This window comes from Eptesicus fuscus, chromosome 6, assembly GCF_027574615.1.
Source record: "Eptesicus fuscus isolate TK198812 chromosome 6, DD_ASM_mEF_20220401, whole genome shotgun sequence".
Lineage (NCBI taxonomy): Eukaryota > Metazoa > Chordata > Mammalia > Chiroptera > Vespertilionidae > Eptesicus > Eptesicus fuscus.
In genome coordinates, this window is record NC_072478.1 from 4,752,808 (window position 1) to 4,766,955 (window position 14,148).

Genomic DNA, 14,148 nt, shown 5'->3' on the forward strand with positions numbered 1-14,148 from the left:
CCCCGAGGCGGCCCGGGGGCGGCGGGCCCTGCTGTGGCAGAAAACGGCGGCGGGGTGCGGGGAACTCACTGTCCACCGGGAGCTCGGCTTGCTTTTACCCCGCCATGCCCGGCCACGGGTAGATTCAGGGCTGTGTCAGGCCAGCCCCAAGAGCAGCGGTTTCCGTAGTGTAGTGGTTATCACGTTCGCCTCACACGCGAAAGGTCCCCGGTTCGAAACCGGGCGGAAACAACGACCTCTTTTTGGTCTAGTTTTTACCTCTACAATCCCTTCCCCACCCGACAGGTGGCACTCACATGGGGGGGAAGGGCGTGTGTATCTGTATCGCTGTTTTGGGGAGTCGGGGGCTGAAGCGGAACCACAGCAGGCCCTCCACGGTGCTCGCAGTGTAAATTCAGGTCTTGAACCTCAGCCGTTCTTTTGATCTTCCCCTCGGAAGCCGGCTGGGCCATCTCTCCCACGTGGAGGGATGGAGCTGGGCGCAGGTGGGCGCCCCATAGTGCTTGTACCGTTGGTTCTTAAAGTGTATCCCCATCCCTGCATCTGAGTCTTGGTCTCCTGAGCCAGAACGAAGCGTGTTAGCTGTTGCCCAGCTAGTTCACACAGCAGAGTATGAGGCTCTTAATGTCCGTGTTGTGGGTTTGAGTCCCACAGTGGGCGTGTTCTCTTTTGCAGACGGTGAGGGCCTTCAGGCCACCATTCCACTGGCTGAAACCCGCCTGCCTGCCTTCAACACGGACCAGGTGCCTCTGTTACTGGAAGACCAAGGAAGGGCCAGTAGCTTTCCGAAGCTGCAGTGGGACCCCAGTCCTCGCCCTGGACGTTCGTCAGTGCAAACCTTAGCCCTGAGCGGTGCTAGGTGATGGAGAAGTCGGGATTCCCGCTCTCAGCGCCGCCCCCGATGTCCAGGTCCAGTCAGGAAAGAGAGGAGGTGCCTTTGGTTGTCTGAGACCCTCACCTTCAGTACAGTCTCTTTACCCTCGATTTTAAGCGTTGCTCTTTTGTGAAACGTTGTCCCACACATTCCAGCCTCTACATTCCCCCCACACATAAAGGAACGTAAACATATCCTTTATTTTGGAACACCCTGCCTCACATGCACATCCTCCGTTTACTGGTCTTGTCACAGAAGTTTTCCTTAACTGCAGTTGCAATGCATTTCTTTCGTTGACTGTTTCCTTAGCCCATTTTCTATTTCCCAGGTGGGGAAGTCTCCCCACATACACAGCAGACCACAAGAGCAGCCTGATGATCATGTAACGCTGGTTTATTAACCTTGCTAAGCGAAGTATTTCGCCCAACTTGGGGAGAAGTGGTAGCATGATGCCCCGTGAGGGCAGTCTGCACAGGAATGGATCGGAGTTTGTAAAATAGGCAGAGTTGCCAGTTCAGTCCTTGTTCATGAGCCCCTAGGGAGTTGCTGTCATTGTGGTCTTACCTTGCAACATGCGAATCTGAACAACGTGGTGTTGGAAGAGTGTGAACTTTGATATTTTGTCTTGCACAGAGGCTGTGGATTCCAATGCAAATTGTGGTTAGACCTACTGTGTGCCTCAGTGCTTGAGCGTCCACCTATGAGCAACCAGGTCAGGGTTAGATTCTGGTCAGGGCACATGGCTGCGTTGGGGGCTCCATCCCCAGTGGGGGAGCGTGCAGGAGGCAGCCAGTCGATAATTCTCTCTCAGCATTGATGTTTCTCTCTCTCTCTCTCTCACCCTTCCTCTCTGAAATCAATAAAAATACATGTTTAAAAAATAAGCATTTTTTAATTTGTAGTTTCAGGGTCTTTTTTTTTTTATCACCTTTGCTGAGACTGGAAAACATTCCTTTTAAAATGCTGGCTTTTTAATTAAAGGGAAAACATGGTGGATAGACTTCTCGTCCCTGTCTCCCAATATACGGAGGGCTCCCTGGAGCTTTTTACTACAATTCCTGCTTTTCTCTCCTGTCCACTCCTTCCACCGCAGCCCCTCCGGCCAGGCCCAGTTTGAAATTCCCCTCTGAGTAGTGACCCACACTACTCTTGGCACCAAGGAGTCAAGTTCATCAGTTCAGCAAAAGCTTGGTAGGATCTTTGGTCTTTATCCTGAGTGGTGATGATAGGCGCAGAGGTGGAGGGACTCACTCAGATTGACATTTCAGAGTGATCCTTCAGAAATGATGAGCAGCGGGTGTGAGGGGAGTGTGGCTGCCTCGGGGAGGGGGCTGGAAGGACAGCTGTCGTCCAGACCAAAGGAGGCTGAGGAAGGGCCAGGGCAGCAGGTGAAGGAGCTCGGTGCCTGGTTGAACCCGGGCAGGAGAGAAGCTCCCCGGTTCCTGCTGTAGATGGTTTAATAACCAAGATCAGAGACTGAGTACTGGGAGTGGGGAGGGACAGAGGTGTAGGAATCCCTTTCCACGTCCCACGTGGTCCAGGGTTCGAGTTCTGGAGAAGGGCCACACACAAATGAAAAGAGACTTGAAGAAATTCAATTTGGCGAAATGGGGGGCCAGGCGGTAGTCCACCTCTAGTGGGAGAACTACTGACTGCTCTGGCTCTGCCATCCCCTTTATTGAGGCTTTGGGGAAAACAAGATAAATAGAAACTTACATGTAGCCCTTAGGCAGGAAATAACAGAAACTTACATGGGACAAACGAAGGTGGAAGCTGCTTCAACTAACAATATCTCAACTAAAGGGTGAGTGGTTAGAGCAGTTAAGGTTGTTGACCAGCCTTCCTGGCTTCCTGTCAACATCTCTCTTTTAGTGAAACTGATTTGTTTCCCGCACAGAGGAGAGAGAAGTACAGTAATCCCCCTTATCAGCAGTTTCACTGTCCCTGGCTTCAGTTATTCCGGGTCAACCATGATCCCAAAGTATTAAATGGAAAATTCCAGAAATAAACATACGTTTTAAATTGTTCGCCATTCCGAGTAGCAAGATGAAATCTCATGCCATGTCAATCCCTCTGGCCCAGGACGTGAATCATCCCTTGACCACGGTCTCCAAGCTATACATGCCCCGCCCCCGGTCAGTCAGCTAGTAGCCATCTGGGTTATCAGATCGAATGTTAGGGTGTTGAAGTGCGTGTGTTCAAGTCACCCTTATCTTACTTAATAACGGCCCTAAGGTGCACGAGTACTAGTGCTGGCGATTCGGATATGCCGCATGTATTTCCTACACAGTCCTATGTACACACAGGAAAAAGCATAGTTCTGGTCTCTGACGTCGACTGGGGGTTCTGTCACGTACCCCTGAAACAAGCGGGTACTACTGTAATGAGTGCAACCTTGAACAGGCTGGGAGAAGCCTAAGAGGACATTTCCAAGACGCGTGGGTCTGAAGCTTGGGGAAAGCGGTCATTGCCGGAGCCACAGATGTGGGGATAAAGGTTGGGTCAAGCTGTGAGGGGGAATCTGACTGTCCAGGGAGATGGCCTCTGGTAGAAGGTGGAGGAGTTGGAAGAGGAGAAAAGGCAGCAGGTAAGCTTCCACCAAGGCCAAGGGAGTCGAAATGGGCAAAAAGGGGTGGGGGGCAGGTCTGTAGAATCAAATGATGGTCTCGTAAAGGAAAGCGGTGAAGCATCCGTGGATTGGGACACCTGCAGGTTCCTGGCGACTTGACTGAGGCTGGAGAAGAGGTCCCCCCGCCTGTGTGCTGGTGGAGAAGGGCTTCCGGGTCACAGACACATCAAGGATTCTTACTCCGAAGAGCTCAGCCTCTGTTCCCATTCCTGATTCCACAGGAATAAGCACAATAGACAGGAAAATAGTTTGCAATATTAAGCCATCATTACTACTTTGGAATTTGCTTATATGTAGATCTACGTATAACATACATTAAAACGCATCCCAATTCTGTACACTAAATGCTAGGATTGATGAGTTTTATTTTTATAAAATACTTAAAAGATTTCATTAAGTTTTCAAAATTTGATAAAATTTTAGCTTTACTTAAATATCACTGACTTAAAATTTGATATTCATTAATTTCAATCTCCTCTCTTAAAATAGATAATTTTATATAACTTATAAGAAATATATAATTATTTTTAAAGCATGTGTAAAATTAATTTCATTTTTACCTATTTGTATTTATTTTAATTTACATTTCGATGAAGATATACTCAAATCTCATCTACTTTGAGTGCATTTTGTGTTTCTTTAACATATTTTTATTGATTTCAGAGAGGAAGGGAGAAGGCAATAGAAACATCCAAGATGAGAGAATCGTTAACCAACTGCCTCCTGCAGGCTCCTTCACTGGGGGATGGAGCCCCACAACCCGGGAGTATGTCCTGGCCGGAATCTCGGGGTGTAGAGGTCAATGCTCACCCACTAAATCACGCTTAGACAGGCATATTTTTTGTGTTTTAATTCTTTAGATCTTAACTGTCAATAGGGAACAAGTTAAGTGAAAATGTAAACCTTGCAACTAGAACCATAAATACAGTAATGGACAGAGTTAACCAGGCGCAAGTCTTCGAAGCTACATTTTACCTTCCCTTCTGCGAGGCCCGCTGCTTTTGTTCACAATTTTTTTCTTTTTTTAATTACTGGATGTGACTAATTTCCCGATACGTCAATGGGTCAAACTCTACACTTTGACAAAAATCATTACCCAGGGACACCGGAGTGCTTGTATTCCGGGACTCGGACTGGGCGGGGGGGACTGGCAGACCTGGGCGGTGACCATGGCCTACATCTTATAGGACTCAGAGGAGGGGCCCCCTACCGCCGGTTTCCGTAGTGTAGTGGTTATCACGTTCGCCTAACACGCGAAAGGTCCCCGGTTCGAAACCGGGCGGAAACAGTTGTTGGGGTTTGTTTTTTTTCGCCATCTCGAAGAGCTTCTCCCAATTAGTAACTTTGTCCACTCAGTCATTAGTCCTCGGGATGTATGTGTATGTGCACACATTTAGTGTACGCGTTTTATTCGTACTCCTTAAAGGGCTTACAATCCTGGCCTGTGAAAAGGCAACACGAGGCGGGATTGCCACGCAAGGACAAATGAAATATCAGAAAGTGCAGGAAGGAATGAGTCGGGAATGTCCGGTGGCAGTGAGTTGGGGGTAATATTTTTCCAGGATTATAGGGGCGGTCGCACTAGCGTGCACACCATGGGCAGCACCTGGCGCGGTGCACCTGCCTGCGGTGGCGTGTTCCTCAGAGGACCCCAACGGTCCGGTGCACGCGCGAGGCCACTGAGGCTCCCACGCGTCTCCGGGGGAGCGGTGGATGGAGCCAAAGGACGGGTCCGGGAACGAAACAGGGCCCGGGAGAAAGCCGCTCAGCACGGCGGTCCTGCCCGCGACTCCTGGGGATCCCGCCGCTCGCGCCCGCGCCCGCGCCGAGGGCCATCGCGGCCTCCTGTACACGACACACACCCCCGTGAGCGAGTCTAGTTTCTCTGCCCGGAAAGGTTCACTCCCAGCCAGCACCTCCCCTCCACCGGTCCTCAGCGGGGTCACCTGCGATCCCCGCGGCCGGGCCGGGGCAGCCCACGTGGCGTCCACCCCGCGCTCCCGTGCCCGGGCGTCCCCAGGGCGGTGCAAAGCGGTCGAAGGACCGTCAGTTTCCCGGGCAGCCACGCCCTGCACCGACCCTCACTCCTCCGCCGCGGCCCTGGGCTGCGGGACGCCCGCAGGTGTGCTGGGAAGCCGGACCCCGAGGTCCCGGGGAAAGGCGGCGAGAGCCTCAGAGAAGCCGCCCGGCGCGCGCGGAGAAGTCAGCAGACTCGCACCGTGGGGGTCCCTCCGATACAGCCCGAGTCCGCCTGGAAAATGGGTGCACGCTCTTGCACACCTGACGGGGCACCTTTACACCTGTGACAAGCAACTAATTTCCCTGCTGTTCTGCCAAACTTGGAAGTCAAATAAAGAAAACATCCAAGTGGTAAATCAAATTCTCTTCAATGTTTTATATGTCTTAAATGTAGACAAAGTATAGCCAGTAATGGTAAAACTTGAGGCCACCTGCATTCTGTAAACAGTGATTAAACGCAACAACTTTAAAATGGAGCTGGAGCTGCTGTGCCAGAGCAACCGCCGTGCAGCCTGATGCCTGGACCCTTAGGGATGTTAAAACCGGGCAGAATAGCCTTCGGACTGGGCCTAGGCAACCTATGCTTGTAAAAGATCTGTTAGCAAAGAGCTATCATTATGGCTACAGGACTGATGACCACCCCACGGAAAATTAAAAACATTGTTTAGCATCAACATCACTGTGTTATGTCTCGGCACCAATAGAAACGCCTTCCTTCTGTTGATCTAATTGTCCCCCTTCCCCTTCTCATAAAACCCCTTGCCTTTGTCTCCTAATCCCAACACTGTTTGGGCCTCTGCGCGAATCAGTACTCACAAATGGCTGTTTTTATTGATCGCAAAGAAATGTTTGTTGCCTCTCATGTTGAAAGGCCTTTTTACCTTTGGGTTAACAATTCGAATAACGTGTCCACGAAAACCAATGTCGTGCCCATTTCCTCATCATTGCATTGCGCTTTCATACTTGTTTGTAGACCTTCTCAGAATGTATGGATGTGCTCACCCCAGGAGGAGGGCCAGGGCCCAGCCATGATCTTAAAGACTAAAAGGAGTGAAGAGGGAAGAATTCTGAACCCCATTTGGAAGAATTCTCCAAGTTCCCTTGCTGACCCCATTTCTTTCCATCACCACCCCCCTCAAGTTTTACCGACTGATTTGAGAGGAGTCAGTACAGACCCCACCTCAGGCTTTGGACTGCCAGAGTGTCTTCTGAACTGCCACCCGCCTCCCTTCCCCCCCTTCAAGCTGACTTCCTTGGTGGCCCAGGACTCTGGGAGGCCAGAACTGTCACTCAGGCCTGTCACTCTTCTCCAGATGGGTTTTGATCTGTGCTCAGCTAATGTGCCTTCTCATCATCTTCCTTGTGGAGACAGTAAACAAAACCAAAACAACACAACTAACCCCAAAGCACTGGCTGGGCAAAAGCTTGTGTGAAACGTATTTCTTTTGGGTTACGCTTAATGCTATCTTGTCATTATGGCTTTGTGGCTTTCCTAGACTGATCTTGTTTCAATAACACCATTATTTGGGGGGGGGGGGGCTAAAACTGTAGTTGGTTGCCAGTGGAAGGCCCTTTCCACCAACCCCTTTGTCCTTTCAGCATCGTCCCAATAATTCAAAAGCATCCTTGTTTCCTGGTGGCAATCACACCCTGGGCCTAGCTAAATTTTCCTGCCCTCGGATGCAGGGGGATTTCAGGAACTCGGGTTTGTTTGTGTGTTTGTTTGTTTTTCAGTGAAGAGTAAAAGACAAGAGCCAAACCTGGGCGCCAGTACAGTACACAGGGTTAAAGGTCCCTGTCTCCCCACTTCCTGTTACCCTGAATTCCCACTGAGGGGTCTATTTAATTGTAGCTTTGCTACATCTTTACTTTTTTTTTCAAATAAGTATTACTCCACAGCATCATTACTCTACAAAATTTTCTACCTAAATGTTTAACCTCTCATTAAAAAGTAATTGTAGCTTTCCGCGCTACCCAGGGAGGGCTCCATACGGGGTTGTTCTCGGTTCCCACGTAACTTAAAGGGAAACTTTTCACAATGTCCGGAGCCCTTGATGTCCTGCAAATGAAGGAGGAGGATGTCCTCCAATTCCTTGCAGCAGGAACCCACTTAGGTGGCACCAACCTTGACTTCCAAATGGAGCAGTACATCTACAAAAGGAAAAGCGATGGCATCTACATCATCAACCTGAAGAGGACCTGGGAGAAGCTTCTGCTGGCAGCTCGGGCCATTGTTGCCATCGAAAACCCAGCTGACGTCAGTGTCATATCGTCCAGGAACACTGGCCCGCGAGCCGTGCTGAAGTTTGCTGCTGCCACTGGAGCCACTCCTATTGCCGGCCGCTTCACTCCTGGAACCTTCACCAACCAGATCCAGGCAGCTTTCCGGGAGCCAAGACTTCTGGTGGTTACTGACCCCAGGGCTGACCACCAGCCTCTCACAGAGGCGTCTTATGTTAACCTGCCCACCATTGCTCTGTGTAACACAGACTCTCCTCTGCGCTATGTGGACATTGCCATCCCTTGCAACAACAAGGGGGCTCACTCAGTGGGTCTGATGTGGTGGATGCTGGCCCGGGAAGTACTACGCATGCGTGACACCATCTTCTGTGAACACCCGTGGGAAGTCATGCCTGATCTGTACTTCTACAGAGATCCTGAAGAGATTGAAAAGGAAGAGCAGGCCGCCGCTGAAAAGGCTGTGACCAAGGAGGAATTTCAGGGTGAATGGACTGCTCCTGCTCCTGAGTTCACTGCTGCTCAGCCTGAGGTTGCAGACTGGTCTGAAGGCGTGCAGGTGCCCTCTGTACCCATTCAGCAATTTCCTACTGAAGACTGGAGTGCTCAGCCTGCCACTGAAGACTGGTCTGCAGCCCCCACTGCTCAGGCTACCGAATGGGTAGCAACAACCACTGAGTGGTCCTAAGCTGTTCTTCCACAAATTCTTAACAGAACGGAAATAAGGTTGATGGAAAATAAACAGTTTCTAAAAAAAAAAAAAAAAAAAAGTAATTGTAAACCAGTGATCACGGACAACAGGGGGATGGGGGCATGAGTGTGTGTGGGGGTTTGGGATGGGAATGGGGGGGTTGATGACAAATATGTGATACCTTAATCAATAAAGTAATTTAAAAAAAATAAAAAATAAAACAGAAAGATTTTGCAGGTGAGTTGTGCAGGAGGCATTGCAGATTGTCCTTGGGGCTATTTTGAGTTCTTGTAGCCCCGTGATGAGTAATAATGCAGGCAGTGGGTCTTGCATATCTTGTGTGTTATGTTCTACAAAACCACATGTGCAGGGAACTGTTTTAACGATTTGACATGTCTTTTATAAATGTGTTTTAAACTGAAAATAAATAAATAAATAAATAAATAAATAGTAGTTGTAATACTCTTTGTTTTATTTTTAAACCTTTTTATTAGGAAATTTAAAGTAGACAGAATGTTATTGTGAAACCCCAAGGACCCATCTCCCAGCTTCAACAATTTTCTCTTTGCACCATTCCGTTTTACCTCTACCTCCACCACCTCCCATCCCCTTGATCTTTCCTTTCTAGTCCCCAGATTCCACAGACTACCCTTCTGTAGTCACTCTGTTGACCGTCTCCCTTTCCCTCTGGTAGTTCCGGTACTCCCTTCAAAGTTTAGGAAATAACACTAATAGCGACAGATCCCATGAACTGGGCTGTGGTATGGACTAGGCACTTGCAATAAACCTATGGCATGCCACTATTAATAGGAAACTTCTTCTATTTATTTGTTACATTGCAGTACGAAAGGGGCCAGGTCCCTACCCCCCTGTTACCTTCTGATAGGCAAGTAAAATAACAAGCAAGTAAACAGATAAAGAAATAACAAGAGAGCTATTAGGACTGTGAGAAAATTAAAGACGATGATCTGATAAAGTGGCAAGCGAGCAGACAACATTAGAGAGCTAGGCCAGGAAAGGTGACAATGAGGTGATGCATGAGCTACAGAGACAGCCTTCCACAGTCTTAGGGAAGATCCCTGAGTAGGAGGGAGCTTGGTGGGTTCAAGGACAGAGGAAAGACCAGGGGTTTGGAGGATAAGGAGCCACAGTTACACCTCCTTGGCTCTTCATCCTGATGACTCCATCTGCACCATTTGCTGTTTTTCTTTGCAAGTGGATTGAAAAATGAGTGGCGGCCCTAGCTGGCTTGGCTCAGTGGATGGAGCATCAGCCTGCAGACTAAAGGGTCCCGGATTCTATTCCAGTCAAGGGCACACATGCCTGGGTTTTGGGCTCAATCCCCAGTAGGGGGTGGTGCAGGAGGCAGCCTATCAATGATTCTAATCATTGATGTTTCTATCTCTCCCTCTCCTTTCCTCTCTGAAAATCAATAAAAAATAAAGAAAAATGAGTGGAGAACACTGGATATACAGGCCACTGAGGAATACACTGAGTAGGGCCGCAGTGTGGAGTTTTTAAGAGCAGATGAATGAGCACATGGGTTCATTCAGAAGATTGCAAGTGAGCAATAAACCCGGGTTTCTAGGTGCTGTGGGTTGGGAGTTAGAGGAGGGAGTCTGCAGCAACAATTGAGGTTCAGATACCAACTGTGCAACCTAACCAGCGCCTCCTCTTCTCCCACTAAATGAGGGTTCCAATACATAAATCTGTAATTGTCACTTGAAATGTCTATGAGAATACCACCAATGGCTCAGATGTTCAAGATGACACTTAATGAAAGGATCCTTTAAAATATTGCTAGTTTATAAGAAAAACAATAATATTTGTAAGTTGGTTTAAAACCGTTAAGAATAACTAGACTTGAACATTTACAACTGCAATGCATTGAATATTCATCACAAAACAAGTGTGCATTCTTTTCCATATTCAAAAACCTCCCTCCTTGCCCTTAGACACTAAATATCTCAAATAACAACAGAAAGCGTTTCCCAAAATATCCAGTTATTTTAAGCCAGTTGGTCCTGAAACAGAATGGAGGAGCAGGTCACTTGGGGTCATCTTTTTGGCCACTCTTCCTGTTTTCGCAGCAGTCCGCCAGCATTAGGTTGCTCTGGTTGACATTTTGTCTTCCTCCTTACCCAAAAGTCACACTCCCCAGGACACCAGCATGTGATTGAGACCTGTCTTTTATCTGGGGGACTTGTCCCCTTAAACCCATGTGACGTGAAATAAATGGCAGTGAAATAACAGGGTGAGCGTTTGACGTGGGCTGGGCCATTTCTCCCGATACCACACCGATCCTGGGAGAATGACTTGGTGAAGTCCGGTAAAGGGGAACCAGGGACTGTTTAAGAAAGACCTGATACTGGAATATTTTTAGACTCATTAGAAATTGGAGATGATATTTTAAAATGAAAATATTCAAGTGGATGGTTGATTAATAATTTATATATAAATTGCATATAATCATTATTGTAAGACCACTTCACAAACTACATGTATGGGACACCAACCAGTAAAAAAATCATTTACAAACTTAATTTCTTACATCTGGTTGGATTCTTCCTGTCTAAGGAAGAAAACCAGCCGAGTAAAAAATAACTGAGTAGCCCTTTCCGATGCGGCTGTGGCTTTGCAAGAGAAGAAAACATGATGGCCTCTGAAGAAACAGGCCTGAGGAGAGAAGAAAAACTATTGCCCTATAACATTAGATTATGAACCATAAGCCAGAGTGACACTGATCTTCAGAATCTTTTGTCTGAGTATGCTCCTGTGAGAGGCGAAAGGAGAGTTCTTTTCCCTGCCAGGCGGTGCCCTGCAGGCCCTGCCATGGGTATCATCTTGCCAGATAGGCAGTGAGGAGCCCTGGCCATTTTAAGGGTGTGGGGGAGGAGGGAGTCAGATTGGGGGAGGAGGGAGTCAGATGTTTAGATATTTTTTATTTTTTTTTTTTGCTAAAGCAGCCCATTGCTACCACAGCAGTGGAGAAATAGGCAATCTCATTCATGGCTGATGCGAGGGAATATCAGCTGGTAGGATCCACAACTGGGTGATTTGCCTATTTTTATAAATTATAATAGCATATATACATTGACCCAGTAATCTCACTTCTGGGGATTTGCCCTGCAGATATGAATGCAAAAGTGAAAAATGACAATGGCATGTGCTTACTAACTGCAGCATTAATTGTAATAACAAGAGATTGGAAACAACATAAATGTCCATCAGCAGGTGATGTGTTAAATAAACTATGATTCATCTACAGCAGAATAGTATGAGGCTGCAAAAAGAGATTGAGGACATTTTATGTCTTGAGATAGGAAGATCTTCAAGCTATAACAGAGCTGTAATTATATTTTTGTGTAAGTAAAGGGAAATAAAAATATTTTTTTTCATCCAAAAACTGTGGGAAAATATGTACATAGATTGTTACCTAGGGAAGGAGGGTAAAAGTTAGACACTTCTCACTGAATATAGTTATAAATAGTTCATTTTTTCCCATCCCTAACTGCCTAGCCACTCCTAGCTCCTCAATATTTTCACTTGTCTCAGAATTAAGGACAGTTTCTCAGTGTTCATCCCAGACCTCAGGAATGTGGGCTTGATCCTAGTGACTTAGTGACAATGCCATCTTCACTTCTGTGTGCTGAGATCTGGGCCATGGCTTTAAACTGTGTGAGGGAGAGGGCTCTCCACACACTGGGATATAATAGATGAGAGGCAGGGTGGGATTTTGGAGATCTAATTTCGAAAAAAATTAGAACTGGATTTGAGTCCCTAAATAACTAGGTGCCTTAAAGGTCATTCAGCATGCTCACCTGCAGAATGATTATAATTGAACCTCAGAACCAAAACAAAAGGACAATTTAAAGGAAACCACAGAGATTAAAAATGGCAGCGGAGTAAGTGGAAGCTACACAGACATGCTCCCAGGACCAAACTGGAATTACAACTAAAATACAAAAAAAAAAAACAAAAAAAAACAAAAAAAACCCCTGAATAATCCACTGGTCTCCTTTTGAGGCTTGGGCTTCTCAGAGCATGGCCAGTGGGTTCTGAGGAGAAGTGTCTCAAGAGTGACCAAGGTAGTGCATTCCGAGTGGGGCGTGTGCAGGAGGCAGCTGATCGATGTTTCTCTCTCATCGATGTTTCTAGCTCTCTATCCCTCTCCCTTCCTCTCTGTAAAAAATCAATAAAATATTAAAAAAAAAAAAAAAAAAGAAAGAAAGAAAGAAAGAAGAGGCCGAAACCGGTTTGGCTCAGTGGATAGAGCGTCGGCCTGCGGACTCAAGGATCCCAGGTTCGATTCCGGTCAAGGGCATGTACCTTGGCTGCGGGCACATCCCCAGTAGGGGGTGTGCAAGAGGCAGCTGATCGATGATTCTCTCTCATCGATGTTTCTGTCTATCCCTCTCTCTTCCTCTCTGTAAAAAAATCAATAAAATAAAAAAAAAAAGAGTGACCAAGGTAGACTTAGCCTTCAAAATCCCAGAACTCCCAGCTGCCATATTCAGTTGGTTAAGCAAGTCACATAGCCAGTCCAGGTTCAAGGGGAGGGGAAATAGACTTTCCTCTGGATGGTGGGGAGAGATTACATTGCAGAAGAGCAGACACTATAGCTGTCAGGGGGGGACTATAACCTGATAGATAGAGCACCTGAATTGATCTGAAAAGGAATCATATTATTTTTAAAATCTTAGAATAGATATACTTATGTGAATAGGGAGTTGAGTTTCTCATATGTCCACTTCTGGTATATACCCAAAATAAGTGAAAGCAGGAATTCAAATGGATATTTGTACACCTGAGTTCATAGCAGCATTATTCACAAGCCAAAAGATGGAACCAGCTCACTTGTCTATTGAAAGATGAGTGGGTAAACAAAATGTATTATATACATACAATGGATTATTTTTCAGCCTTAAAAGAAAGGAAATTTTGACACATGCTACAACATGAATGAAACTTGAAGACATTATGCTAAGTGAAATAATCCAGTCACAAGTGGACAAATATTGTATGATTTTTCTTATATGAGATATCTAGAGTAGTCGAACTCATAGGAACAAAAAGTAGAATACCGGAGCTGGGGGGAAGGAGAAAGTGGGACGTAATTGTTTACTGGGTTCAGAGATTCAGTTAGGGAAGATGTAAAAGTTCTGGAGATGGATTGTGGGGATGGTTACACAACAACGTGAATGTGTTTAAAGCTGCAGAATTGTACACTTAAAAATGGTTAAAATGGCAAATTTTGTTATGCATATTTTACACAATTTTTTAAGAACTAATTTTGTTCACATAAACAGGCTAGATTAATGATCAAGAGTGCAGCCATAAAAAGCCTAAATAAATATTGCACACAGGAAATGTTCATTACAGGATTTCTTTGGTTTTCCGAAGTGTCAGTCAGGCAAGGTATGAAGGTTTGAAAACAAAAGTTAACCCGTTCGCCCAACGTGGGGCTCGAACCCACGACCCTGAGATTAAGAGTCTCATGCTCTACCGACTGAGCTAGCCGGGCGCGGTGGAAACACAGGTCAATATCTCCAGTCAACAATTATTACCTCATCGTGGGATTAGGTCTGCATCTAGCTGAAGGTTTGAAGTTGGGTTCAGTCGGAGAATGATCCGGCCTTTAAAAGGCTCTGGGCAGCTCGGAAACTCAAACTCGGAGGATCGTGCCCGACCGTCCCT

At 46.7% G+C, this 14,148-nt stretch overlaps 1 protein-coding gene and 3 non-coding genes across 4 annotated transcripts; 3 read left to right on the forward strand and 1 right to left on the reverse strand.

Moving 5' to 3' along the window:
- The first annotated feature begins 158 nt into the window (after positions 1-158).
- TRNAV-CAC (transfer RNA valine (anticodon CAC)) lies at positions 159-231 on the forward strand. Its single transcript has one exon. It is a non-coding gene; the product is annotated as a tRNA-Val (tRNA).
- A 4,487-nt stretch (positions 232-4,718) lies between these two features.
- Positions 4,719-4,791, forward strand: TRNAV-AAC (transfer RNA valine (anticodon AAC)). The gene has a single exon. It is a non-coding gene; the product is annotated as a tRNA-Val (tRNA).
- Positions 4,792-7,493: 2,702 nt separating this feature from the next.
- Positions 7,494-8,516, forward strand: LOC103299473 (40S ribosomal protein SA-like). Its single transcript, XM_054717091.1, has one exon. The coding sequence runs from the start codon at positions 7,561-7,563 to the stop codon at positions 8,446-8,448; it is 888 nt and encodes a 295-aa protein (XP_054573066.1). The 5' UTR covers positions 7,494-7,560; the 3' UTR covers positions 8,449-8,516.
- A 5,386-nt stretch (positions 8,517-13,902) lies between these two features.
- Positions 13,903-13,975, reverse strand: TRNAK-CUU (transfer RNA lysine (anticodon CUU)). The gene has a single exon. It is a non-coding gene; the product is annotated as a tRNA-Lys (tRNA).
- Between the last annotated feature and the right edge of the window lie 173 nt (positions 13,976-14,148).

Coding starts and splice junctions, on each gene's coding strand:
- LOC103299473 (XM_054717091.1), top strand. CDS start 7,561: ATGTCCGGAGCCCTTGATGTCCTGCAAATGAAGGAGGAGGATGTCCTC.